At 37.5% G+C, this 27,997-nt stretch overlaps 2 protein-coding genes and 1 long non-coding RNA gene across 8 annotated transcripts in view; 1 reads left to right on the top strand and 2 right to left on the bottom strand.

The window, feature by feature from the left end:
- Nucleotides 1–27,997, top strand: part of Cep85l (centrosomal protein 85L) — a 114,324-nt gene that overhangs the window by 18,761 nt on the left and 67,566 nt on the right. For 4 of the 5 annotated variants that reach the window (XM_048424999.3, XM_087911042.1, XM_087911035.1 and 1 more), the window contains one exon: nucleotides 12,013–12,800. In XM_048424999.3, the coding sequence (XP_048280956.2) occupies nucleotides 12,013–12,800 (788 nt within the window). The remainder of the gene's footprint in view (nucleotides 1–12,012; nucleotides 12,801–27,997) is intronic. The other variant, XM_087911044.1, reaches the window with a different exon arrangement.
- Nucleotides 1,036–12,648, bottom strand: LOC125394285 (uncharacterized). Its single transcript, XR_015739023.1, has 2 exons — nucleotides 12,559–12,648; nucleotides 1,036–1,175 (listed from the first exon to the last, which is right to left on the bottom strand). It is a non-coding gene; the product is annotated as an uncharacterized LOC125394285 (long non-coding RNA).
- Pln (phospholamban) lies at nucleotides 17,144–26,849 on the bottom strand. Of its 2 annotated transcripts, XM_085690090.1 has the most exons (3): nucleotides 26,690–26,817; nucleotides 18,292–18,360; nucleotides 17,144–17,662 (listed from the first exon to the last, which is right to left on the bottom strand). In XM_085690090.1, exon 3 carries the CDS (start codon nucleotides 17,555–17,557, stop codon nucleotides 17,399–17,401), a length of 159 nt encoding a protein of 52 aa, XP_085546216.1. In that variant the 5' UTR covers nucleotides 17,558–17,662; nucleotides 18,292–18,360; nucleotides 26,690–26,817; the 3' UTR covers nucleotides 17,144–17,398. The 2 variants fall into 2 exon arrangements, with proteins under 2 accessions (XP_085546216.1, XP_048280964.1); XM_048425007.2 differs by lacking the exon at nucleotides 18,292–18,360 and having other exon boundaries at nucleotides 26,690–26,849.

Raw genomic sequence — 27,997 nt, 5'->3', positions numbered from 1 at the left:
ACTTGGAAGAATTTATAAAAACATGTTTGTGCTGTAATGTATCATTCAGAGTAGCTTTAGGGCCTTATGAACCTCCTGCCTACTTGTCTCTTCCTATGCGTAGCTTTGTGCTGAATTTATGAGTGTAAGAGCCTTGTTATGACTAAAAGATTTTATTTTTATATCAGGAATGACTATTGGATTTTATCAAATGGTTTATCTATGTGTACATTATCATGACTTTGTTAATATGGTGGCAGATTTTACTGCCTGGTTTTCATTATGCTACCAGAGAGCATACATCACTTGACTTCCCAATACCAGAAAACACCCTGTATCATCATGTACTTTTAAAAGTATTTATTGTTGAATTCTGTTTGCTTTTACTTTGTTAAGGATATGTGTATATGTGTGGATAAATGTTTTTCTTTCTTTTTCTCTATTTTTACTATCAGTCTTAATACTGCCTTTAAAAAATGAATTGGTTAGGTATTTCTATTTTCTGAAGGACATGGAAAACATGTATTTTGAAATTATTTTCTTGAGTCTGGAGCTATAGATTACTCTTGGAAATTTTTGAATTAGTTACAAAGTTAGTAAAATTTCTCACATTAGATGAGTTGTGATAATTTTTTTAGAGGAAATTGCCCCCTGGCTTATTTTGCATGTCAAGTGTGTATGTGTTTTAGCATTCTCTTAACGATCAGTTTGATATCTGTAGGTTTTATGGTGATAGTCCCTACTCTATTTATTTTTAAGTTTTAGTTTAGTTTGCCAATTTTACTGATCATAGAAAATAACCATATCTTTATTTTTCATTTCAGTGTCGATACTTTCTGATTTTTCTTAATTCCTTTCTGTATATGTTTGGTTTATTTTGTTAGTTTCTTATGCTAGGAAGTTAGATTTTGAGACTTTAAATGTTCCCTTCCTCTCTCCTTCCTTGCTCTCTCCTCCCTTCCTCCCTCCTCCCTTCCTCCCTCTCCCCTCCCTTCCCCCCTTTCTCTCTCTCTCTTTCTCTCCAGCACCACAACAAATAGATGAGAAATCAGCCTATTCAGAGCAAGGGTTTATTTCAGCTCACTGTTTGCGAAGCTGTTGTCCATGATCAAGTGCCTGTGCCCACTGGGCTTCTAGTGGGGGTCACAATGACAGATGACATGTGTAGAGCAAACTGTTCACCTCATGCCCAGGAACTGAAAGATAATTGAGGGAGACCGGGTCTTAGAAGCCTCCTGGAGGGCAGGCATAAAGCTGTCTCTTAGGAACATCCCCTTCCCCAAATTAAAGTTTCGACCGCTTTTCAGTAGTACCAAGCTGGGCATCTTGCACACCTTTACCCATGGGACTTTGGTATGTTTGAGATGCAAAGTACATTCTTTTTCTCTGGTCTCAAAAGTTATATGTATCTCACACTGTTAAAAATATTTAGTTAAACTGTAAAAAGAATCCCCTAGATTTTAACCGTTTTTCATTGCTCAAAGGTATAAATTCAAAGCTTTCTTCTGTAACCTATTTGTGAACCCTTAGAAAAAAACAAAAAATAAAGGTTCAGCGTCTATGATATAATGATATAAGAGGCACAAAGCAAATATTTCTATATCAAAAGGAGAATAGAGGAATGGGAAGAAAGAATTGGACCAGAACAAGACTGGAAGCCAGTGTGGCAAACCTTGAATCTTAAACTTCCATGTCTGGTCTTTAGGGCAGATATTAGGGTGTGGGCTTACAAGGCTAGAGTACCTGCAGACTTACAGCTATATCCGCATGGCCACTCTTGCTCTGACTTTGCACACTGCCTGCCGCTTCTGCAGCAGACTTTCTCCATTGCTCTCATCGATTGTCCTAAGATTTCCATCCTTCTAAGCCTTAGCGATTGCTTTTAGGGATTCTGTCTATACCACACACCCCATATACTGTTCTTTACTTCAGATTCTCGTGTCTGTTTGGCTAAAAACATCTAGTTGTATGCGCGCAGTGCCCAAGTACATAGCTACGTTGACATTTTTACACTTAAGCTGCGTCATCGGTTTTAAATTTGGACACTTAAAAAGAGTCAGGACAAAATGAATCTGATTTCTTGCTGTGGATAACAGAGTTGCCTATAATCTAGATCCCAGCCTTGTCCTCATTGCTACCTGAAACCTCCAAAACATAGGCTTTGCTGACACATTGTTGCCAGCATTATGATTGGAGCCCTTTTCTATAATTGCTTATTAAACACTTTTATGACTTGAAGCTTTCTCTAACCTGATTATTTTCCTGTGAGCTGAGCATGGTGGCACACACCTATAATCTCAGCACTCAGAGGTTGAAGCAGGAAAATTGCCATGAATTTGAGGTCAGCCTGGGCTATGCTAAGATCTTGTTTAAAAAAAAAAATCCAAGCAAATAAATAGATAAATGGAAACTGTTAACGTAGGATAGTGCCGTAGCCTTTCTAAGGTGTGGAACATGCAGCAGAGACAGAGGTAAGTACCTGCAGAGGAAAGCCACCTGTCTTTATGGGTGACGGTTTCTGCTACTGTAACAAATACTGAAACTAATAGCTTCACCCCAAGACCTCTTGGGCTCATCGTTTTAATTAAAGCAGCACAGCATGGGAGGAGTGTGCAGAGCAGAGCTGGTCACCTCATTGCTGTGAAGTCTGGGAGTGGGTCGGAGGAGGAGGAGGGAGGGGAAGAGGAGCTGGAAAGGCAGGGCAAAGAGGACTCCATAGAGGACTCCATGTCCCCAGTAACACTTAAGTTTACAGAACCTCTCAATACTGTCCTCGGGGGATCAAGGCTCTAAAATATGAGAGTTGGACACTGGTGAGACTCCAAATGCTGATAGAGGCATTTGCCACTAAGCCCAACCTTAGTTCAGGCCTTGGAACACATATGGGGAAGAGAACCGACACCCGTAAGTTGTCCATTGACCTCTACACACTGAGGCATATACCCTTCCCTTAGACAAACAGCTAAAACTGTGATACTTGTGGGGACATTTAAGATCTCCCTCTCAGAAACTGCTTTACCTGTGTTCCACAGAGTTTGAAGTTTGTATTTTGATCTTTATTCAGCTGAGTGTATGTGCATGTGTAATAGTTTAAATTTTTATTATTTTACATGTGTGTTTTGACGGCACAAATGTAAGTGTATCACATGCCCTTGAATTCAGAAGAGGGTGCCAGATCCCCTGCGACTGGAGTTAGAATGCTTATGAGCTGACATGTAATGGCTGCGAACTGAACCGTGGGTCAGCTGCAAGACCAACGTGCTCAGTATGTTTCATACTTTGTGACTTCCTCTGTGCCATAGGATTATGTAGAGCGTGTTGATTTATTTGCCTACTTTTTGCTACCTGACTTAATTAGATATTGTTCTTGCCATAGAAAGGAATGGGATACTGGTCCCTTACTTTCAATTGGATGCTCTCTTTTGATACTCAAAGGAGAGAGGGGAGCACTTTCTTTCTGCTGGTTGGATAGGTGTGGAATAAAATCTAGGTTTTCATGGGTAAGTTCACTGACCCTAGTGTGGATTGCTTCTTACCATCTGGAGGTGATGGATGTCCAGAGTCTCTATGAGGGTAGTTCTCCTCTGCCATTGTGTGTGTCCGTTCCCGCGTGTGTGTCCGTCCCCGCGTGTGTGTGCACTCAAGGGGCATTCATCCACACACGGATGGGGATGAGGCTCCTGTCTCCGTGTATGGCCTTCTTTGATGTCACTGTTGTAAGGCTCTTGGATGCTTTAATTACAACTTGGAAAGATTGGAAACTTAGGTTTCTCACTTGGCATTAGTTGGTAAGGGCACGGGTTAGACTACACTGTTTTCTGTGCTGTTGGTTAGTGAAAAGGGAGTTATCACGTAGACTGTCTCCTTGGTGTATTCTTCTTTGTTCTTGGGCTGATAGGAATGAGCTTTTATGCTTTTTTTTTTTTTTTTTTTTTTTTTTTTTTTGGACAGTTCCTCTTTGTCATTTTAGAATTCTGGCTTTGCTGTTCCTAAGTCTTAGAGCTGTGAGAAAAAAAAAGAAAAATTAAAGAATGACCTATTTCCTTGTCCCCTGTTTCCAAGGTTCCTGGATGTTCTACCTTCTTTTGCTAAGCTTTCTTGTCTTGTGTTTGTTTTATGTGTAATATTCAGTGCTTTTAGTTGTATCTAGACAGCAGTATTGGGAAAGTATTTTTTCTCTCCTTTCGCTTTTTCTGGTAAATCATGTTTAAATATTACTAGCTCTCATAACTTGACTATCTGTCCATAGGATATTGATTTCATTGTCAGTTTGCATAAAAATATTTCTAACTTTAAACTTTGTAATACTTCTAAAGTTAGAAAATGAAAGATATACAGAGTAAAATTTTAAAATAAAATTGATTATATCGATAACACTTAAAGAGCTCCTACAAATATAGGTAATGCCTACAGGTTGGCATTGATATATAAAATTTTATATATTTAATACTTTAACACAGGTAAAAATATAAGAAATCTATTTAATGAATTGAAGATGATCAATAGCATTGAAAAGGTGATCAGATTTAGTCATAGTGAAATGAATGTCAGATAAGATGTTGATTCTCACCAATGAAACTGCCCCTCCTTTCTCTAAAATGCACAGTGATACCAGATCTGAGCAAAGTTGAAAACTGTTAGTCTTTAGAGAGGAAGGTTGGCAGTGATGACATCTGTATTGCTGTTGCTGTATTCTAGGCACAATAGTCATTGTTCTTCCCATCTTTCAGACAAAGAAAATGAGATGCAAAGCGGTTAGGTAACTTACCCAAAAATAAGTGAGGCTGGGGATGTAGTAGTAAAGTACTTAGGGATTATATACATGGCCCTGAATTTGATCTTCAACACTAGGAAGCCAACCAAACTACCAACGAGAAAATCAAAAACAAAACAACCCACTAGAAAACAAATCGTAGGTAATATGTCCATATTCTCACTCAGCATAGGCTTGTGTAGGTGGAACCGTATACTATTTGCAAGAGTAGTTACTGTAAGTCGGGCAGTGGTGGGTGCACGCCTTTAATCCCAGCACTTGGGTGGCAGAGACAGGTGGATCTCTGTGAGTTCAAGGCCAACTTGGTCTACAAGCTAGTTCCAGGACAGCTAGGGCTGTTACACAGAGAAATCCTGTCTCAAAAAAAAAGAATAGTTACTATAACACTGAAAAGTATGAAAAAAAACTTTAGGAGTCTATACAAAAAGGAAAATGGTTAAGTATTTCTCTAAATACCCAGTTTCACTAATTATGTGTGTATGAACACACATATTCCTATGTATTTCTATACTTTACAGGAAGAAATTCAAGCAAGTTTTCAGGTGAAGATGACACATTAAGACACTTCTTTATTGCCCTGTGAAACTCTGCTAAAGCTTAGGTAAAAGAACAAAAAGCTATATGAAGATAATAACAAGAAAAGTTACATTAAAATTACAGGAACTATCAGATTAATAACTTCAGCAATTGTTAGCATCTGGGCGTGGTGGCCCATACCTTTAATGCCAGTACTTGGGAGGAAGAGGCTGGCAGACATCTGTGAGTTCGGGGCTATCCAGGGCTACATAGTGATTCCTTGTCCCCCCTCCCCCATTGTTAAAATTGTTAGCAGGCCCCAAGTAGCTAGACCCAAATTAGCATCACAAGAATTTAGATGACCCTAAGGGTCTGCAGGAGGGCATGAGTGTGTTGTTGCAGATTTGCTCGGCTTCTGTAGTGAACTCCTCATCTAGAGTCTGTTCACCTTTATCTCCTTGAAGATTTTGAGACAGTCTGAAACCAGGATGTTGGAAAACCCTTTCCTCTGAAGGCCTTAGGCAAAAGGCATGGCTTTTTCTGGCAACCCATTGCACCCTTTCCTGATATTTGTCTCCTTTTCATGTCCCCTTTGTCTTCAGAAAATTGTTTCTTTCTTTGCCTTATAAGGAAAATGATGTTTGAAAATACCAGTCAATGGTGTTTGCTCCTGCCTAATTCTATGTGACTGTTATCTTAATTTTGATTCTATCTGCAAGGTAATTTTCAAATGAACTCATATCATATTTACTGGTGTGTGTGTGTTAGAAAGAGAGAGAGAGAGAGAGAGAGAGAGAGAGAGAGAGATTTTAGTTTATTACTTAAGTATGATATGACACATTAACAGACACAGTTCTGTCTTTAATACTGCATACTGTTTGTGAGGTTAAATGGAAAGGCATAGAAAGTGCTGGAGAGTAGCCTGAACTAAACCGAATTTAAAAATGAATCTGGGGAGCTGTGCTCAAAGCTTTGAACAATGTTTTTGGTTATTTCCATGAACAAACTTTAAAAGTTATTAATAAACATAATAATGTGGCAAAGATAACGGATGGGGAATTTAAAAGTTGCAGACTGTATGCTCTGTTTTCTTAGGGTTGTTTTAAAGTTTTGCTTGAAGAAGCTTATTCTCTTCCTTGACCTTAGAGTTACTGTATAATTCCTTCTCAAATACTTACCTGATCTGGGGAAAAATTCTGTAGCTTTTGAAGTTTTGACTTAAAAGCTCAATAATTCTATAGTGAATCACTTAAGCTCAAAAGATTATTACATTAATGAGGAAACTCTAGAGCTCCCCACTGGGAGCCTTTTCTCAGTTTACCCAAGAAGACTTTAAAAATATCTCCTGTGTATCTGTCCTAGGACCTGTGGAGACTCGGTGCTGTCCTCTTTATGACAGTGACCAGCATCCTTCACTGAGAAGATTGTAGTTTCATAATTCCCCAAAGCTCTTGGATTTGTCTTCCTATTATATAATAATTTTTCTAAAGCTTTTTAAAGTTTTTTATTTTTGTTCTGTGAATTAATTTGAAGCAAATTTGTATTAGTAGTAGCAAATCATATTTTTTCTCATCAAATAATCACATGGAACAAAAGCTCCTGTGATCTTTGAGGAACAGACAAATGGAATATTCTACAAAATATTTTAATAAGCTGTCTTCAGGCCTTTTGTTGATGTTATATCCATATAATACTATACCATGTTTTATAATTCAGACAGAAAACCTATACATTTTTGCAGTATAGCATAATTCATATAAACTGTGAAATACTAAGGCAAAATTCAGCCATCTTACTTTCGAGCAGTTTAGTATTGTGCCTAGAGTTTTCCAGGTGGTGGATCTGACATTGCCCACTTCTCCCTCCAAAGCCTTCCTTAATGCTGACATGCTTATTAGAAAGGGACCTTGGCAGGTGATGGGTCATAACTTGTGGCCTCATGTCAGGCAAGTGCAAATACACCTTGCGGGCAAAACTTGAGTGATGAATTAATTGAAGGAAGGGGAAAGAATTAGGACAGAGAGAGAGAGAGAGAGAGAGAGAGAGAGAGAGAGAGAGCGAGAGAGAGCGAGCGCGAGCGCGAGAGAGCAGGGGGAGCTGGGGGGGGGAGGGGAAGACCTTGCCTTTTCAGGAGAACAGCAGGAAAAGAGTGAGGATGGGGCAGAGCTTGTCTCTTAAAGGGACCTTTTGCACCTGTGTACAGACTATGTAGTGATTTAGCCTGGGCTGGCCAGGGTACTGACTGAGTGCATCCTGCCAGGTGACAGGGGCCAGCATAATGCCTGACTCCTAACAAGTGAGCTTGGAAGCATCAGAGCTGCAGTCACATCTAGGTGATGGGTGTTTTCATGAATTGAGCAGTAGAGTGCTTGTGGTATTTCTGAGGAGCCTTTCTACCAGGGCTGGTCATATTCTACTGGTGTAGAGTAGCTTATTCCAGGTAACTTTTTTGTATGCTAAGTTTTGAGAATTTCTCGTAAGAAACTTCTAGGAGTAACTTCTGTCCTTAAGATCATATTCTGGAAACACTATCTGTTGATTATATTCAAATTTATACTAGTAAATACACCTGTGAACCCAGCACTTGAGAGATAAAGGTAGGAGGATCAGAAGTTTAAGATCATTCTTGTTTACATAGCTACATCAGTGCTATCCTGGGCTCCATGAGACACTGTCTTAAACAGACAAAAGACATTAAAAAAAGTCATCTGATGAAGTGACTTTTATCACCAATTATTGATCTTTTATGCAATTGAAAAATCCCTGGCAACTGAAGGCAAATAGGAAAGTAGCACATTCTTAGCCCCCAGACAGCAGCCAAGCCTGGTGATTATTGATAAATTTTGAATCCCCAGTTATTGAATATCTGCTGCCACTGATGTAATAAGCCAATCAAACCCTCTTAGGAGGGTGGGAGAGATATTACGTGACAAGTATGGCTACCAGGTCTTAAGTAGCCTATAGGTATGATCTTTAGCAGCCCCAAGAAGGGGCTAACTTTTGGCAGACTTTCTCAGGGGCAGAGTTTGAAGAGGGCTACTCCAGGATAGGGGCTGTTGCTTGGCATGCTGAGGGTAGGGTTTGGGAGAAGTGAGACCTGAGTGTGGAATGGGACCTCAAACAAGAGATTAATATGAGTATGTTTACAAAAAACTTTCATCCTTTCATACACTTAATAATTTAAGTATATATAGACAGTCATGTTTGACAAATAGCAGGTGACTGTAATATTTCACTGTCACCAAAGCAGGTCATCCAGACCAAAAATAGAGGAGCATTGTAGTTGTATGAATACCAGATACAGTAGGATACAATGAAGGCAGTGCTAAGTGGGAAATTTGTAGCTCTGAGTGCCTGCACTCCAAAATCAGAGAGCTCAAAAAAGTAACTTAAAGATGTAGCTTAAAGCCTTGGAAATACAAAACCAAAAGCAGAATAGGGAAAGAAGTATAGAAATTAATGAGATAGACTAAAAATATTAAAAAGAATCTATTAATTGACCAGCTCCTAGCGAAATTAACCACAAGAATACAAAGCCTATATGCAAACCTCCCATAACATGGTAAATCGCTAAAACTTGAAGCATTACCACTAAGATTAGGGCAAGACAGGAGTGCTCACTCTACTCACTCTTTCTCAGTGTCGTGCTTGGGCAACAAGACAAGCAAAGGAAATTAAAGGGGTACAGACAGGAAAGGACCATATATGTCTCTATACATACAAAAGCTTAAAATTCAGGAAAAGTAGAGCTGAGAACCCACCCAGTGAACTAGCAAGATACAAAATTAACATACCCAATGAATACCCTTTCTGTTTATCAGTGATAAACATATCAAGAAATCAGGAAAACAGTCTTATTCACAGTAGCCTTAGAACCATCTAATCAATCAATCCCCAAATCTTGGAGTAAACCTACCCAAGGAAGTGGAGACCTCTCCATCAGATGAATGGAGAGTGAAAATGTGCACATACATGACAGGATTTTATGCAACTGTAGAGAAAGGTAAATGGTGCAATTTGCAGGAAAATGGGTGGAGCTGAAAAGTATATTAGATGAAGTAACGAAAGTAATAAAGAGAAATAGTGCATATTCTGTCATATATATCTCAGCTACTAATTCACATACATGTGTACATCTGTCGGTCTGTCTGTCTGTAATTACATGAGAGTGTGTAGCATCCAGGAAGGTGACATTTACGAGGCAAGGAAAAGATGGGTGTGATATTAAGGGGATGGTAGTGGATAGTAGAATACATGCCATATGAAAATGGAAGGGAAAATGAATACTGGGGAAGGGGAAAGGTGTAATCAGAAGAACATGAAGATGGGGGAAGAAGAGGAGGTGATGATGTTAGGTCAACTACTGGGTTTATGCACAAGCAGAAAAAAAACCTGACAACAGATAATGGTACCCATGAAAACCATAAGCTCTTCAATAAGTCTTATTACTGGGGTGGGCTCAAATGGTTGATCTAGAAGGCTACTTAGGTCCCCAGAAAGATTATTTACTCGCTGTTGTTAACTTCTCCATGCTGACGAAACTGTTCCTAAAGAGACTTTGTGTGCTTTGCTCTGAGGATGTGGAGAAAGGAGCTGGAACGGGGGGCTGGAAGCCCCTTCCACTTAGCTCACTGCTGCTAGAGGGAGCTAGGCAGACTGTGGGGGAAAGGTGTCATCAAAGGCCCCTTTGTTACAGACCTCCAAGTGATATATTGTAGTTGGCTTTTATTACTTTTTGGGGGCCTGCCACCCAACTCCCAAATGAATACATGGAGACTTATTCTTTCTTATGAATTCCCAAAAATTAGCTTGACTCATTTCTAGCCTGCTTTTCTGAGTTAAATTATCCCATTTCTCTTTAACTTCACTTTGCCTCTGGGTTTTTACTTTTCTTTATTCTATAGAATATATCTTTCTCTCTTTCTTACTCTGTGGCTGGCTGTGTGGCAGGGTGACTGGCCCAGGCGTCCTCTCCTCTTTTTCCTTTTCTCACCTCTTCTTTTTCTCCTGAGCTTAGATTTCTCCTCCTATTTATTTGCTCTGCCTGGCAGGCCTGTCTATCCTCACCTGCCTAGTTATTGACTATTCAGTGCTTTTTTTTTTTTTTTTTTTTTTTTGCCAGTCAGGTGTTTTAGGCAGTCAAGGTAACACAGCTTTAGAGGTGCAACATCAAAGAATACAACACATCTTTGCATCATTACACAAATAGTTTATAGCATAAATGAATGTAGCACACCTTAAACTAATATTCCACAATACTACACTACTAGCTGGCCAGGCAAAATGTGCCCATGGATCCAATAGTGGCAAGTAAGTAATGGGGGAACCACAGATTAGACCTTTCCCATTCCACATTTACTACCACCAACTTGGTCAAATGCCTTTGGCTAGGGAGCGTCATAGGCCCTAGAGAGGACGTTACTGCTATTTTCCTGCCAAGTGGACATGAGGTGTTCATCAAATTTCTAAGTGTTGTGTTTGTACCTACAGGAAAGTACTACTGTCAGCTTTGGTCAGAGAAGTTTCCCTTTGTTTGCAGTGGGTAGCAATAACTGCAGAGACATAGACCTGGTCAAATTGCTGTGAATCAGGATCTGCTGAATGCTCAGCCAATAATGGAAGTTCTAAATCACCCTCTTCAAGGCTCAGGGAATATTGTAGGAGATGGGTGGAAAGAATGTAAGAGCCAGAGAAAGGAGTGGAATGAATTGGAACACTCCTCGGAATGACATTCCCATTGTACTCTTGATCTCATAGCAATTGCAATTCCTAGTACAAGACCTGAGCAAGAATGGGCCTGCCAACATTGTGTCATGTGGGGATAGGATAGGGCAAAGACGAAGGACCCATGGACATCCCATGCCCTGTCCCTATAGGCAGATAATGGTAGCTAAGGGACGAGGTCTCATGAGACCCCACTACTTTCTGAGGATCTGTGGCCAGTTAGTGGTCCATTGGGGAGGGAGAAGCATTTTCTTCAATGGGTAGCACTGGTGAGGAGTGTGTGCTCTGTAAATTCTCTCTCTCCCGGGACCCTGTAGCAACCCTAAGGAGACTGTGCTTATGAAGAGTAAACAAATACAGGCACAGCAGTAGAATGTAGATGGAAGTTTCTGTCCCGCCTGGTGCCACAGCTGTTCAGTCCCAAAGAAACACACAGAGGCTTATATTAATTATAAACTGATTGGCCTATTAGCTTAGGCTTTTTATTAACTAGATCTTACAACTTAAATTAACGCATAATTCTTATCTGTGTTTAGCCACGTGGCTTGGTACCTTTTATCAGTGCAGCATTTTCATCTTGCTTCCTCTGCATCTGAGTGGCGATTGCAGACTGAGCCTTTCCTCTTCCCAGAATTCTAGTCTGGTCACCTCGCCTATATTTTCTGCCTGGCTACTGGCCAATCAGCACTTTATTAAACCAATATAAGTAACAAATCTTTCCAGGGTACAAGACCATTATCCCACAGCGGTAGAAGATGACTATGGGGGGAATCCCTGGGAGCAGATGGGGAACAGAGGAGAGAAATGGATGGAGGGATGGTGTTTAAAAATATGTTGATTTATTTCTGATAACCTTAGAGGGATAACAGTTCTAGCAATTGCCTCATCTTGAGGAAACTGAGAAATAAATACCGGGAAGCCACATTCAGATTTTTACTTTGACATCTTGCATTTTACGTTATATCTTGTGTTTTTAACCTGTTAGTTGAAACTGACTTGGCAATCTTTTCTCATTCCAGATCACTCAACGTCAAGTGGCACACTATCTTTTAAACCTAGTCGATCATTGGTTACTCTTCCCACTGCCCATGTGATGCCATCTAACTCCAGTGCTTCAATTTCCAAACACAGGGAATCTCTAGCATCAGATGGCTCTAAATGGAGTACAAGCCTCATGCACACATTGGGAGACCACAGAAGACAGGAGCAGGACTCTTCACTAGACATGAAGGACTTCAGGCCACTACGGAAATGGTCATCTTTGTCCAAACTTACTGTCCCGGATAGCTGCAACCAGAGTGGCATTGTATACACAGACGAGTTGAGGAATGAGCTGCAAAAGACAGGGAAGGGCAAGACTTTCCCATCCCACGTAAGGACCTTTGGGCCTAGTTGCTTACATGACAGTATGGAGATGCTTAAGCTGGAAGACAAGGAAATAAGTAAAACGCGGTCATCAACTCTGGATTGCAAGTATAAATTTGAGAGCTACAACAAAGAGGACATCAGAACCTCCTCCTCTGCTCTCAGGAGACAGACCTTAGACATGACTTACAGTGCCTTACCTGAGAGCAAGCCCATTGTGACAGGTTCAGAGGCTTTTGAGTCTCCAAAGTATTTAATGCTTGGCCAGCAGGCAGTAGGTGGAGTTCCCATTCAACCTTCTGTGAGGACTCAGATGTGGCTTACAGAACAGTTACGGACAAATCCATTGGAAGGCAGAACTACAGAGGATTCTTACAGCTTAGCTCCTTGGCAACAGCCACCAATAGAAGAGCTTCATCAAGGAAGTGAAACACCAATGCAGGTAAGGCTAAAAACCTAGTGTTTGCTTCCCTCCAGTGGATCTTTTGTTTACTGCAGTAAGTATATGACTGCCTACACCACACGTTCCTTTCTCCATCTCTCACAAGTTAATAAACATAAGTGCTATAAGTTTTATATACTGTGTTGATAAGAAAAACAAATTTACTTGAGATAAATTAACATAAGAACATTGTTCTTAAGTTGGCCTTGATTTTCTCATTTGTTAAGTATGCATAAAATAAAATGCTTTTTGTCTAAAGAAATGTGAAACAAAAACAGAAGCTGACATGATATAGCAGAAAACTGATTTGGAAAAATAAGTCTTCGGTTTTTTTCTGATTATATCATATTTAGGACCTGAATTTTTTCTTTTTCTTTATAAGTTATTTTTCTTTAACTTGCATACAAAATGTTGATTTTATTATGGGGTTTTCATACATTGTTTTTCTTGATTCTGTGCTTCCCTGGCCCTTGGCCCAGTACCCTCCTATTGGTTGCCTGCCTCTTCCCACGAGACCCTTTTTGCTCTCATGTCTCGTATATTTTACTACCCTCTATTTTATTCTTTCTCCATCTTAGCCCTTTGTAGTTTCATAGCGCCCTCACAGCTATAAAACTGAGACCGAGGTTACAATATGAGAGAAAGCATGTGGTATTTGGCTTTCTGGATCTGGGGTACTTTGCTTAATGTAGTAATTTCAAGTTTCATTTATTTTTTGCAGATGTCATGGTTTCAATTTTCTTTATGGCCAAGTAAAATTGCATTGTCTATATATGTACCACATCTTCTTACCCATTCATGTATTGAAGGACTTGTAGGCTGAGCTCATTTCTAGCTGCTATGCTGTCAGTAAACAGAACTCAGTGCCTTGTGACCTGACAATTTATTTGGGCCTTAATTTCTTCTATAAAATGAGAAGGTGGAACCCAGTTATTTGTACCATTTTTGGTAATGGTTTCTTTGTATTTAAGTTTGTAAGTCAGCTGCAATTGTTAAAGGAATTGACCATCAAGATGTGTTGAATCAGTTTAAAGGAAACACTTTATGATAATACAGCATATAGAGAAACATTATGTATTAATCCCTTTTGAGTCTGTGGAATAACAGGCTAATGAGTAAATTTCTTGATTTGGAAAAAAGTGTTGATATGATGCACATGTTGTACATATGAGAAAAAAACTCAGTTTTGAATCTTCCTAGAACACAGTAGAGGGAGAGAGAGCACAACTAATGGGAAGCATTCCTGTATGCTTTAGAGCAGTGGTTCTCAACTCCTGGGACATGACTCCTTTGGGGGTTTGAACAACCCTTTCACAGGGGTAGCATAAGACCATCAGAAAACACGTATTTACATTATGATTCATGGCAGTAGCAAAATTACTTGCTATTTCATTGAGGTAGCAATGAAAATAATTTTAATGACTGGGGGTTACCACAATATGAGAAACTATATTATAGGGTCACAGCATTAGGAAGGTTGAGAACCACTGTGCTAAACCATCCAGAGACAGTAGGTAGTGTAATTCTGAAGAATTCTCCTTTGTGGTGAAGAAACACCATCTTCCTTCATTTGGTTTAGGATATAGAACTCTGTGCACTCTGTGCACCACTAGTCTTGACTCCTTCCTCTGTGTTTCATACCCCACCCGTAATACTCCAGACTGATTCTGTAGGATTGTGAGAAGGTCTTGACTGTGGTCAGGGGAGAATACATAATTTACAAGTGCCCCCTGCATTCCTTGTTTTCAAGTGGGATGTGGAGAATGTGGCCGTCTACACGCAGTGACCATTAGATTCTCTTATGCTCACAGTGGATCTGCTCCATGGTGGCTAAGTAGTGAATTCGGTTTCTTACGTTACATTTTTCATGTTCCCTGGTCTACAGTTGTTTAAAAAGGAAGATGAAATTTTGTTTCTATATGAGCCATAAAGTGGTTTATTAGTCACGGTATTGACAACTAATATTTTTAACATATTAGTGGAGGCTTTCCTGTTGCTTAAATGAAGATTTTGATTAAATAACATAAAACTTTTTTCTTCAAAGTGAATTGTAAATATATTCTGGCTTCTAGCTTGGAAGGATTTTATTATGTTCTTTGAGATTTTTCTTATTTTCTCTATTTTTACATGCTGTTATGTTTTTGACTTTTTGACTGAGAGAAGCAACATACTGAGAGATGTGATTATGTCACAGTGCAGTGCTATCACATCTTGTGACACAACAGGTAGCAAGCATCTAATATTGGTATGGGTTTTAAAAATTGATTTTTCTTATTATATCTTTATGTGCATATAATTTAGCATGTAATTTCAAGACATTAAAATGGGTATTAGCATATAACCAAATCTTTTTTGTCTGTTTGACCATATTCTCACACCTTGTCAAAAAGACTCAAAAATAAGGCTAAACAATATCTGGTAGAAAATTCATTATTTTATGGAGGCCTCCCCCATCTTATGTTTGTGTTAGAAAATCTTGATTTTTTACGTTATTTGGGAAAAGTACGTCTCTCAGACCTTTACAACACAAAACTGTTTATAACTAGACCGTTTGATAGCCAGTAGTGTATAATTGATTTTAAATATCACCTAGGTCAAATATTCATTTGAGTATAGGTGGTTCTGATTACATTTTACAGATAAACTTTTTACCACTAAAAATGGAAAAGGCAATATTAGATGTTAAAAAATTAGTTCGTTTTTAGTATCCTGTAAAATTGTGAGAAGTATTTGAATGGTCATTATCTTCAAAGTTTTATTCCTTACAACTTACTGTATGTATGATGATTAAACAGAATAATCTCCCAGTTATAGAACGGGTTTTTTGTTCCTCATTTTAATGAGCTACAGTTTGTTTGTTTGACCTCCAACAAACCTCTATCTCCAAAATATTTACACTTTGATTCGTAACAGTAGCAAACGTACAGTTATGAAGTAGCAACAAAAATAATTTTAGGGTTGGGGATGACCACAATATGAGGAACTATATTTAAGGGTCACAGCATTAGGAAGGTTGAGAATCCTGGTTTAGATGATTATGTCATTCATGCTTGTTTGTGTGTGTGTGTGTGTGTGTGTGTGTGTGTGTGTGTGTGTGTGTGATGGGAATCTCCAGCCCTCGCTGAAGAGAACTCTGTTAACATGAACTCCTTTTGACAACTTTTTAACTTCTGAACCCAAACATCTCCTTTTCTACCACACATTCAATTTGAATCAGCATCCTGCTAGAAACCAAAATGAATATTGATGCTCTATCTGTAGTATCAATACAAAGACTGAGTATCCCTACAGTCTTTGTGGAAAGTGTGTCTTAATTACCTTTTCTCTTCCTTAGTAATTGCTGTATTGGTAGCACATTTTGAATTGGGATTAAAATTAGGAGATTACAAAGTAGAGGTCTAAATAGTTTTATATTTTGCCAATTATTACGTTTTGGTGACTGTTTTCCAACATAGTTTTCTGCTCCTATTCTTTTAGCAGTTATTGAAAGAAAGATATTTAAAAATTTAAAAAGGGATATTGAAAACATATTCAATAAGATTTATAGTGTTGCTAGCTCTACTAAACTTAGTAAATCAAATGCTAATTCTCTGGGCAATAGAGGAGGACAGCTAAATCTTATTACAGATTATACAGAATAAAAGTTCACATTTAAGTATAATGGGGGAATTAGTGTTTGGAGAGAGAGGGTTCAGACTTTAAAATATTATAATGCTTGAAATAATACTTTTCTTGTTATTGGAAATCTGATTGGAATAGGAGAAATCCTGTAAAACCAAGGGTATCTTTATCAGTGTCAAATTCAGGTGAGATTCTACTTTATTAGTAATTATCACAGCCACATAGTAAGATATTCGTTCTTGTTGATCACAAACCCTGAAGAGAACAGATTTGTGGTTAACTTAATTGTAAATTCCACAGTCCTTGAGAAAAATTTATCATAAGGAATTTTATTTATATGAGAATTTGATTTTTTCTTATTTGATTCTCATAAGCTTAAAATATTAGTGTATAGATAAATGACAAGATCTTTATTTTAAGGTATTTATTCTGACAGAGTAATTATCAAGACTTCTGATAATAATATAATAATAACAGTAGTCATACATGTGAGGACCCAGTGAACTACTTTGAACACTTCATTTAAATTATTGTTTTTCTATTTTGTGAAGACCTGAAGAATACTTAGTTCCTGTATTAAAAAAAAGTGTTGGCAATGCAGTATAAATTTCATTTATCCCCAAGATTGAGCTATAAAGTGAGCTGCTTAGCAGTAAAGCTAGTGCTGGATGCAGAAAGTGAACTTTCGGCAGTGCTGTTTCTAAATGAAAACTCATACTTCATTGTCAGAAATAATCAGGAGAGAAATTTATGAGCCATTTTGAGGAAATTGGCAGCTTCATTATGCACACTTAGTCATTGTAAAGTTTGTTTACAAGATCCAGATGAATACATTGGCTAAGGGTTAGTTTTACCCCTCATCTTGACCTTCACAAAGACATTCTAGGCAGGGAGCAGGCTGTGTTTCCCCCCCATGAGGAGGTGCTAGGTTTGAAGCTGAGCTGGCATGTCACAGATCCGGAGGTGGCAGCCGCACTTCATAGAAGCATCACAATGATGCAGATCAGCAGGAGACAGATCAAGATGAGACAGAAATTGATAAAAAGATTCTGGAGATTTTGCCGTGCTTGCTGAGGCATTTCAATAGTTGAGGCTCTCCTGATAGCAGAGCGAGTGAGGTATTGGACTTTTTCCATGATGCTGGAAGGCAATAGCAGGAAGACTGAGCGTCTGAGTGGTCAAGAGAAAGATAATAAGCCGGTAGCAGGCAGGCAAATGTGAGCTGTCTTCTTTTAGGAGGCCTGGAATGTAAAAATAGTAAATGGATTAGGTTCATACCTAAACCCATTCTCTGGATAGAGTTGTGCAGTTTTGCATAAATTCATCTTCCTTGTCTCTGTGCTTTATAACATTAACTGTCTCCAGTCTTCATGATCTCTCTGCTTCTATATCTTGTATGTTGCTGCAGTCATCATTTTTCTTGTTTGAGCTATAGGAACTGTAGTTTTTGGCAGGTATTACTAGGTTTATGGAATATTGTTGCTTCTCTGTAAATACAATTGATGTGAATATTTATTATTATAAGTGTTTCAGGACTAATCTCATAAAACAGCATATAGTAAATTATATCTTAATTTTAGTCCAAAATAAAATAGTTCACTGAGAAAGAAGTTAAATATGAAATTGAAAACAGATGCAGCTGCTTGCCTCTCCTTTATGATTTATACTGTTAAAGAATCATGCAATGTATTTTGATCATATTCACATCCTCCTCCTGACTCCTCTTCCCAGATCCAACCCCTTGTAGAATGTTTTCAACTCTTGAACACAATGTTGCTGAGTTCTAAAGACTGCCAAGCTTGGAATGCACAGTATGATTATTGTACTAAACTACCATGGACAGTTCTAGCTTTCAGCTAGTCTTGCTTACCTGGAGTGGGTTTTTGTCTGGCCATCTTTCAAAGTTCCTAAACCATTGCAGAATATGTGGGGCCTAAAGCTTTGACAATTAATAAACACAACAAAATGAAGCTTATTAATAGGAAATTAGATACAGATTTAAAGTAAACTAAGTGAACTGTCTGAAGATATCAGCTACTTAAACTTTGACATTATTTTCTTTCATTAAACTATTATTTATTTATTGTTTAGAGATAGGGTGTTGCTATGCAATCCTAATTGGCCCAGAATTTACTACATAGCCAGTCTGACCTCGAACTGGAGGCCACCATTCTGCTTCTTTCTGTCTTTGCATACTAAGTGAAGGAATAACAGTACTGTACTACTATGCTGGGCTGATATTTTGGATTTTTTAATCAGAACATTTTTGATCTTGCAATAGCTTACTGTCTGTAGACAATTGTGTCTATTTTGTTGCTGCATCATTTGTAGCAGGATGTTAGTACAGATTCTAGCTGGCAGGTTCTAGCAGCCTAGGTTCCTCCCTAGGCTCTGTGCACTGCTTGAACTCACCTCAGCCTGTGGACCCCATACTTGAGACTAGTACTTAGGAGAGGAGAAAAGAGATTGGGAAAGGGGAAGATTTGCATCAGGCAGAGAATTTAGTGCTTATGTTGTAAAGAAACTGTGTGGTATATGCCAGTCAGATGCTGTAGTTCTCAGATCTTCAACTTGGCTCTGTTAGGATTTGAATTGTGTAATAGACTGGATTTTCATTTGGTTTCTCTCTTTCATGTGTATGCCTGTGATAAGGAGCCATGCAGAGTCAATTTATATCAAAATCTGTTGTCAAGAGTTAGTAACAGCTTATGTTTGTCTGGCATGTGTTCCCGACTGTCTAGCACAGGTGACCGAATTATCTATAGAATTTCACATGGAAAAGATGGGATCTCAAGCCTAGCATATTTAATTATTTTTATTTGAATTCTCCAGATAAAATGCTACAGGAATAAAGCAACTTTTTAAAGAAAATACATCCTTCAAGTAGTACATGCTTCTGTTAGTTTATTATAGGTCTCGGGAATTTGTAGTGTTGGAGAATCTGTATATTTTACAAGTTCTTTTATAGGAAGATGTATAATGAACTATAATTTTGAGAAAAATAAAAATTGGTATTGATAATTACTATATTTTTGTGATGTTTCAGTAGTTATTAAAAGATGTGGTTCATACCTATAATTCTAGCATGTGTGAGGCCACGCAGGATTGTAAATTTGAGAGCAGCCTAGGTACAAAGTAAAACTGTCACAACACACACATGTGCACATGCATGTACACACACACACACAGACACACACACACACACACACGAGAAAGGAGTGAGCCTTCCAGAAGTTCATCAAAAAGCATGTACAGGAGCCGTTATCTATTCTGCCTGACACTTGGTGATTCAGTCACATGCTGTGCCCCTTGCTATAAACACTGTACTCTTTTTTATGATTGTGCCTTTTGTACATGTTCTGCTTCTACCTGGAAGGCCACATTTACCCCTTTTACCTTTCGATTCTCAGCTACGCAAAACGGATACTTCAAGCCCAGTTTAAACACTACTTCTGAATAAGACCTTTCCAGCCAGTAGGTAGAATCATCTGCTTTGCCAAGTTTCCATAGTATTTTGTGTCGCTAAATCAGGATATTTATCTGGCTATGCTATAATTTCTGTAAATGTGTCATTGTCCCCAACTAGAGCTTCTAGTATATGAGTGAAAGAAGCATATGTTCATCTGTATAAAATTAGCATGATATCATTAAATCCATAAAGTTGAATATGAGTTTTATGACTAAAATTTTTAGAAAGTAGTTTAAAAATGCAGTGCTGTAATTGTCATATAATGAATTTGAGTCATAGAATTTGCTATTAAACTCATCATCACTAATATTTAAGTCTCTTCTATTTATAGATGAAGAAAATATGGCTTAGAGGAGGTATTTCCTAAGTTGATAGTTTCTTGTTTAATTTGACATTAAACTGAATTAGGCTTTGTACAAGTGGGTATTTGGTGTTTGTGAGATACAAAGAGATGTACTGTCAACTACTAAAAACATTCAGGGGCTAGAGCGGTAGCTCAGTGGTGAGCACTAGCTGCCCTTCCACGGGGTGTGGTTTGCTCCCCAGCACTCAGGTTAGGTCGCTCTCAACCACCTATAATGTGGGCATGAAACATCCTCTCCTGGCTTCTGCAGGTACCTTCACACATGTGGCAGAAGTTCACATAGACACACATGTACACACAAATAAAAATAAATCTATAATGAAATAAAACATGATTGATACTCTTAGAGCATCATCTTACACCACTTTTTATTGAAGGTTTTGTTCAATAAATGAGAGAATTGTCTATAAAGAACACATAGTGACCAGATCAAAAACTAAATGTTTCTTGGCAAGCTTGAAAACTTGTCATAATTATAAAGTGATTTGTAGCAAGTTTATAGTCTTGGCTAAAATCGAAATGAGGAAATGTCCATGATATGCATGTAAGTTCTTTGCTCAGTTTATTTTATAGTGCTTTGATAGGGTAATGATTAAGCTACATTCCTCCATGATGGGGCTTCCTCTTATATGTTGAGAATAGGAACGCTGAGAGTTAAGAACACTACAGACCTAATTTTGGATCTCTGTGTATCTCACTACAGATGTTGCAGTTTGTAACACAGGGGTCAGGTGTCTTTTCTGTTCCTCATGATCACTGCTCTGTAAGTTTGGAGATTCCATAGTCTCTTTTCAACTTTTCTATAGCAACACTTTAATAAACTAATACTTTATGGGCAATATAGAAAAAGAGTTCATTAATTGATGTTTTTAGAGCATCTTTTCGGATACTCAGAAATAGATTATGTTAGGATGTAAAATTAGCCTTCCATATTCTTTTTTAAAAGGCCATATATGTTTATTGGGTGTTTACTAGGGACAAGGAGCCTATTCACTTACAGACTTATTTAAAATTTAATCATCCTGCTTTTAGTACCAGAGTACTGAAAATAAGAAAGATGTGTGCTTGGTTGTGGGAACATCCAGATCATATCTTTGAGCCGTATGGAAGAAGCAGAAAAGTGCCCGGTGTTTTGTTGTGTGTATATGGGACCTGTTCTGATTTTTGGACAGATTGAATGTGATCACCAGTTCTTTTCTTAGTGGGAGCTAGTATGACATTCTTGCTTTCTCTAAAGAAGTTAAAATTGGAACTTAATAAATTATGTTCTAAAGAGTATTATTTTTCACTAGAAGGAGCAAAGGAAAACTGCAGGCAACCATGATCCTTTGTCATATTGCCAGTAGAGGTGGTGCATGCTTTAATTCCAGCGCTCCAGAGGGAAGAGGCAGAGGTCAGTGAGTGTGAGGCCAACCTGGCCAACCAGGGCTAGATTGTGAGACACTATCTCAAAAAAAAAAAAAAAAGTCATATGCTTTGTTAAGAACCTATTGGGTAGAAGTCATACATATCATATCTTATAGGAGTCTTTAACTTCAATGGTATGCTAGGTGTATTCTTGTGAGAAGGAAACCTCAATAGATTTGGAAATCATTTGGTGGCCTGTCTTACAACTTACAGGCAATTGACACATTCACAGCTTTGTATATGATGTTTAGTAACCCCCACTGTAAACACTTTGATGGCCTTGTAGAACTTGCAGAATTGTAGGGTTTCTGCCAACGTCACATCCTTGATAATCCTCAAGGTTTGTTTTGGGCTTTTGCTGTCTTCTTGTTTTTATCTACTTGTTTATTATGCATTTAAGAAACTACAGTCTGACAGACACATTTAGTATTTTTCTCATTTGATTAATTTAGGTGATTAGAATTCTGTATAGATTGAGTTTGAGTAAGCAGAGTTCATTATTGTTAAGATTATTTGGAGATGTATGTATGTATCTCTCCTCTCTCTCTCTCTCTCTCTCTCTCTCTCTCTCTCTCTCTCTGTGTGTGTGTGTGTGTGTGTGTGTGTGTGTGTGTGTGTGTGTATTTCCCCTTCAGGTACTTATTACCATCTCACTGATAAGCCAGAAGTGACTTGTTAAACTAAATTAGGGCAGTATTATCATTAGATTTATAATCAACCCGTTAGTTTATGAAAGTTGACTGTAGTAAAAGTTTAAGATTGCCAAATTGCAAACTGCTAAATTCTGTTGGAAGTTCCTTTGTGGCAGCAGCACTCCAGCTTTGTTGAGCAGACTGAAATGTCAGTGAATCTTTCAGCTGCTTCTGCCTGGTTGTGCTAACAATTGGTCATAATAAAATGGCCTTTGATTTCTAAATTGGCCCAATAAAGAAATACCCACCCTGTTGGCCAGTCAGTGATGGCGCACACCTTTAATCCCAGCACTTGGGAAGCAGAGGTAGGCAGATCTCTGTGAGTTTAAGGCCAGCTTGGTCTACAAGAGCTAGTTTTGGGACAGCTAGGGCTGTTACACAGAGAAACCCCGTCTCCAAAAACAAAACAAAACAAAACAAACAAACAAAAAGAGAAATACCCTGTTTAAATTTGACTTGACGTGGAGTCATTGAACAACAGGATGGAGATCTTCCCTCTGAAATTGCTCTTGTCTATGACTGTTTTGTCTGTAGGTTTATTTTTGTTGATGTTAAAAATACATGTATTTATCTATTAATATAGTCCTATTTTTGGGCTGTATAGTCCACACTGCTCTTACTTAAACTTAGTGTCACACTGTTTAGTCTTGAATTCTACAGTCCTGCCTCAATTGGAATTTACAAGTGTGTGCCACCACGCAAGTGTTTTTAACCTTATATTGAGGATTCAGATTCTGTAATTTTTTTAAAAATTTTTTTAAAAGAGAGTGTAGGGAGAAAGCCTTAGGCAAGTATTAAGAAAAATTGAATGTCACTTAGCAAATTCAGCCGCTCAACTCTTTCTGAAAGCCCTGGAGAAGTACACGCTGTAAAGCACTAGAGGTCCTCAGTTAGCTGTGGCTCTACTGAGGGAGGGAGTCGCAGCTACACTCAGGTTCTCTTCTCTTCTCTTCTCTTCTCTTCTCTTCTCTTCTCTTCTCTTCTCTTCTCTTCTCTTCTCTTCTCTTCTCTTCTCTTCTCTTTTTATTGATTTTATTGAGCTCTACATTTTCCCCTGCTCCTCCCTGCCTCTCCACTCCCCTTCAGCACTCTCCCATGGTCTCCATGCTCCCAATTTACTCAGGAGACCTGTCTTTTACTACTTCCCATGTAGATTAGATCCATGTTTGTTTCTCTTAGGGTCCTCATTGTTGTCTATGTTCTCTGAGATTGTGATTTGTAGGCTGGGTTTTCTTTGTTTTATGTTTAAAAACACTTATGAGTGCATATGATAATTGTCTTTCTGGATCTGGGTTACCTCACTCAAAATGATGTTCAAGTTTTATTTTCATGTGTTTATTTGGTAATGCATGCTTCAGAATTGTGTCAGGTATGGATCTTGTTGCACCATTCTGGAAATGTCTGAAGAGACTATGTTTCATCAGTTCATGCTGCTGTAGTTTAGAAGGGTTATGTTCTTGATTCCCAAATCTGAAGTTTCATTTTTGTTGGTATGATCAATGTGCAGATTCAAACATTAGATAAAAATTATTTTCTTAATGTAGATAACAAAGCAAGATTCTTTTCCTCAGGAACTTTAAGCATTGACCTTAAGTAGTTTCTAAGTGGTAGAGTGAATGAGTGAGAAATGATATTGGTGAAATATAGGGCTAGAATATGGGACTGGAATAAAATCTTGAAATTTTTGTGCAAAGTTATCGGGAAAAATAATCTGATATTTAGGTAACAAGCCTAAATGGATTGGAGACATTTTTTTTTTCTCCCAACGGAGCAAGCTAAATAATTGAAGATTTTAATTTGATTGATTGTGGCATGTTAATGTCTGTGATTATTTTCAGCTTTTCTGACTAGAACTTATTGCTTGATTACTAAAGACACTGGTAATTTTTTATGCCTGGCTTTGAAAATGATACCTAGAATAATATACAGAGTAGTAAAGACTAAATGGAGTGCCTTTGAAGGTGATAGAAGCTTGCATCAGCTACATTCGTCCTTATAAAGTACCATTTGCATTCCTCACTTTCTTTACTGTACCTGCTTAGTCAGCATGAAGATTTGTTTTAACCGTGTTTACATGTAGCTCTGTGAACCTGACCAGCTCACCATTTTTGAATGTTTTTTTAAATGTGATGAAGAGATACAGGGCCAAACACAGAAATAATTAAGATCAGAGAGAGTATTTGTGTGTAAGTGCACTTACGAAATGTTTATTTAGAATAAGAAAGTTTATACTATCAATTTATAGAGGGGTGATCTATACTTTAATCATTTTCAATGTTTTAACATATAATTTAAATTATATAATCACTTTAATTTATAATTTGTTTAATGCATTCTATACATTAAGATTTCAATCACTTTGAATTTTTAATACAAATAATGTTTTAATAAATTGATGAGCTTAAGAAACATTTGTTAATATATGATCCAGATGCAATGATTTTCCTTTATGTTTACCAAAGTACTGTTTAAATAATTTTGATATGTTTTAGGAAATGGTGTTGATGCAACTCCCCTTGGAAAAGCAAATTTCCTTTCCCCATATTTAAAAGTTTATCTTTTATAATTTGTATATCTTTCATATTTATTCCATTTGATTTTTATCTGACTTCTTTAGTGCTTGGCTTTAAAGAATATAACTTTATAAACAAAATACTCTGTGTCACCGTAAAGCTATATAGAAATGCATGATTCAAACATATCTGGTGTTATAGCTTTATACTTTGAAAATTTTTATCATAATCATTAATTATACCATCCTCTTTTGCTGCTAAAGATACTTTAATAACAATGTTTTTTTCTAGAAGTTGTCTACTTTTGGAACAAAAAGTGATGTACGAAAATTCTGTTGGTAAAAAGCTCATTATCTACTTTCTCTTCCCACTGAAAAACTTTTGTACACATCATTGAACTTTGAGAATGTTATTTGATATTCTCTAAAGTAAAAATGCAGGGGGCAGGAAGACATCTCAGTGGATAAAGGCAAGAAAGACATTTACTGCCAAACTTTATGCTACAAGTTTGATTTTTGGAACCTATATGGTGGAAGAGGAGAAATGACTCCTACAAATTATCCGATGACCACCACACACATGCCATGGTTGCTCTTTCCCCCATCTCTTTCTCACACATGCACACACATATACATGATAAATAAAAATGTAAAAAAATGCAGAAATGTGCAAATCAAAACTTGACACCAAGTGTTATTTGTATACTATTAAAGGAAAAGTATTTTTTATGAGTACTGAAGTATTGCAAGGCAGTTTAAGGCTCCTAGCATTAGAGACTCATACTGGAAATGTTTCTGCATGTTAAGAGTGCTGCCTAGGAGACTCCAAAGTTGTGTTTGCCATAAGCAACAGTTACAGGAATTGATAAAGTTTTATTTTGGTACCTAAGTTTGTTATGGGTATAAATAGTGGAATAAAAATTGGTATAATTTTCTAATAGATTTAAGGGTGAGAAAGCATTTTATTTATTAAGTTGAGATTTGTAACAAATGATAATAATAAATTTTCTGTGGCATCTCCATTCCTGGGCGTTTTGTTTTTTCTTGTGTTACTTCTAAATTTATAACAGGAAATTTAGAAACACTGGAGAATGAAAACTTTACAAAAGTATATTCTGTTGTGAGATGAATATACATTTATCAAATTTCCCCTTTTTAAAGTGTTGAATTATTTTTCTGTCGCTTTAAAAAATCTTATTTGTGACAAATGTTCTTTATAGTATCAGACTTAAAGCAAGCTGTTCTTTTTGTGAAAGTGGCAGGTCTAGAAGTGTTTAGAAGTTGACTGGACTCTCATTTTAGAAAGTAACATTTTCCAAGAGCATTAAAAAAGGAGTTCTATTATCTATTCTTAAAATCTCTGATTGTGTCACCTTAAGAACCATACTGATAACATCAGAGTAAGTATGCTAGCAGTGTGCATGTCCCACAGTTATAAGTTATAAATAAACGGTGTCCCACGACTGTCAATGGCCCTGTCCTGCACTGTCTCAACAGAGCAACATACAACAAATAAAACCATTTCTATAGCATGAAAATTAATTTACCTCTACCATCATGTATGCCAGTATAGTTGAGAGGGTTTTCGATTGTAAGAAGCTCACATTTGAAAAACCAAAATGACTAATAACCAAAGTTTAAAGAAGAATATAACCTCTTTTAAAGTTGCCTAATTTTTACTGGGTTTAAGCATTTTGTCATTCATAGCCGGTTCTTTTATTATCTAACTTTGAATTGGAATTTGGAAGATAAGATTCTTTTAAAGTTTACTAAGTTTGATTACAGAAAGTAAGAATTTCCAAAATCAGTTATATCCTCTCTTACCTTGGCTTCTGTGATCATCACAATGCCGAGTATTAAGTGTGTGAAGTCTATGAGAGGTTAGCTGTGAGGTTTCTGTTCCTAGGTTTATGGGAACAGCTGCAGTAGGTGGAGGAGGAAAAGTATTCTAGGGAGGTCTTATGATGTCACATAGGAATTCTAACGTTACGATTGGTTAACTATGTTCTTATCATAACCTAACCTTAGACCTTATCTTACTTTAGCTTTGGAAAGGTCATTAACACTATACTTCACTTTTAGTTTTTAATTTTAGAATGTGTGTAGCAGTTAACAAAATAAAATAGGTAAGCTTGAAGATACAATTTTACAGTAGATAGCTTTCCTTAAGGAGGTCTGCATCCTCTGGCTTAGAGATAATCCTATACTGCTGGTGCTGCAGAAGAACTAAATCATTGCAATGGGATGCAAGTAGCACCAGAGCAGTGGACTTAGCAGCAGTGGTCATGGAACTGTGGTGCTTTAGGCTGCAGCTTCCAGGGCAGTGAACATCTTTAGGCGAGGTTTGATGCCTTTTCCTGTCCTATTTTATACGTGTGCTTCATATCTGTCTAGGTATAGGGGAGAGAATGTGTATGAGGAAACTAGGTTAATAATGTTTTTGGATTTTGTAAAAGAAACTATTTTCTTATAGGTGAGGAGGGGCAAATGTATTTAATTTATTGTATTTTCTTCAGTTAGGCACTTAATATTTTCATGAATGATTACATGTTTCAAAAGGTATGTATTGTCCCCAGAAAGATAGTAAAATAGAAGTTTAAGTACTTATGGGTTTTTTTTTGTATAGCTACATTATATTACCACAAAAACAATAGATTTTTTTATAAGCTGTTATAGTACCAAGGGTAGCTTTTTAGAAAGAAATAACTGTAGGTTCCTGTCAGTTGTATGATAATGAGGCGTTATTGACCAGGTTCTCAAGTGTTGAAATTTAAGTGTTGGAGCATTTCTGAAAGTTGTTTTTAACAATGTAGCATTTTCTTGTGTGAACCGTAAGTAACCTTTAGAAGTAGAATGACACTCCTGCAGTACTGTCTTTGGATAGGACTGAGTTCTTTTGCAGAGCGGAGCGTTGTCTTTTTCTTCATACGCTTTATTGCTTTTACATTGCATGTGCATAAATCAGCACACTTGCACATTCTGAATTTTAGATTTGTTTAGTTTTGGAGAACCTATTTGTAATTTTTAAAGTGCTTGTAGCAGCCTACACTCAGCCTCCTCTCCTGTGGGTAGCAGAAATGTGTGACTGCAGCTGCTCGTGTGTCCTTAAATGGAGATGATCTTGGCTTCTTG

This window comes from Myodes glareolus, chromosome 1 (assembly GCF_982192425.1).
Source record: "Myodes glareolus chromosome 1, mMyoGla1.1, whole genome shotgun sequence".
Classification (NCBI taxonomy): domain Eukaryota; kingdom Metazoa; phylum Chordata; class Mammalia; order Rodentia; family Cricetidae; genus Myodes; species Myodes glareolus.
The sequence above is the reverse complement of the archived record's forward strand: the minus strand, read 5'-3'. Positions and strand labels throughout refer to the sequence as shown.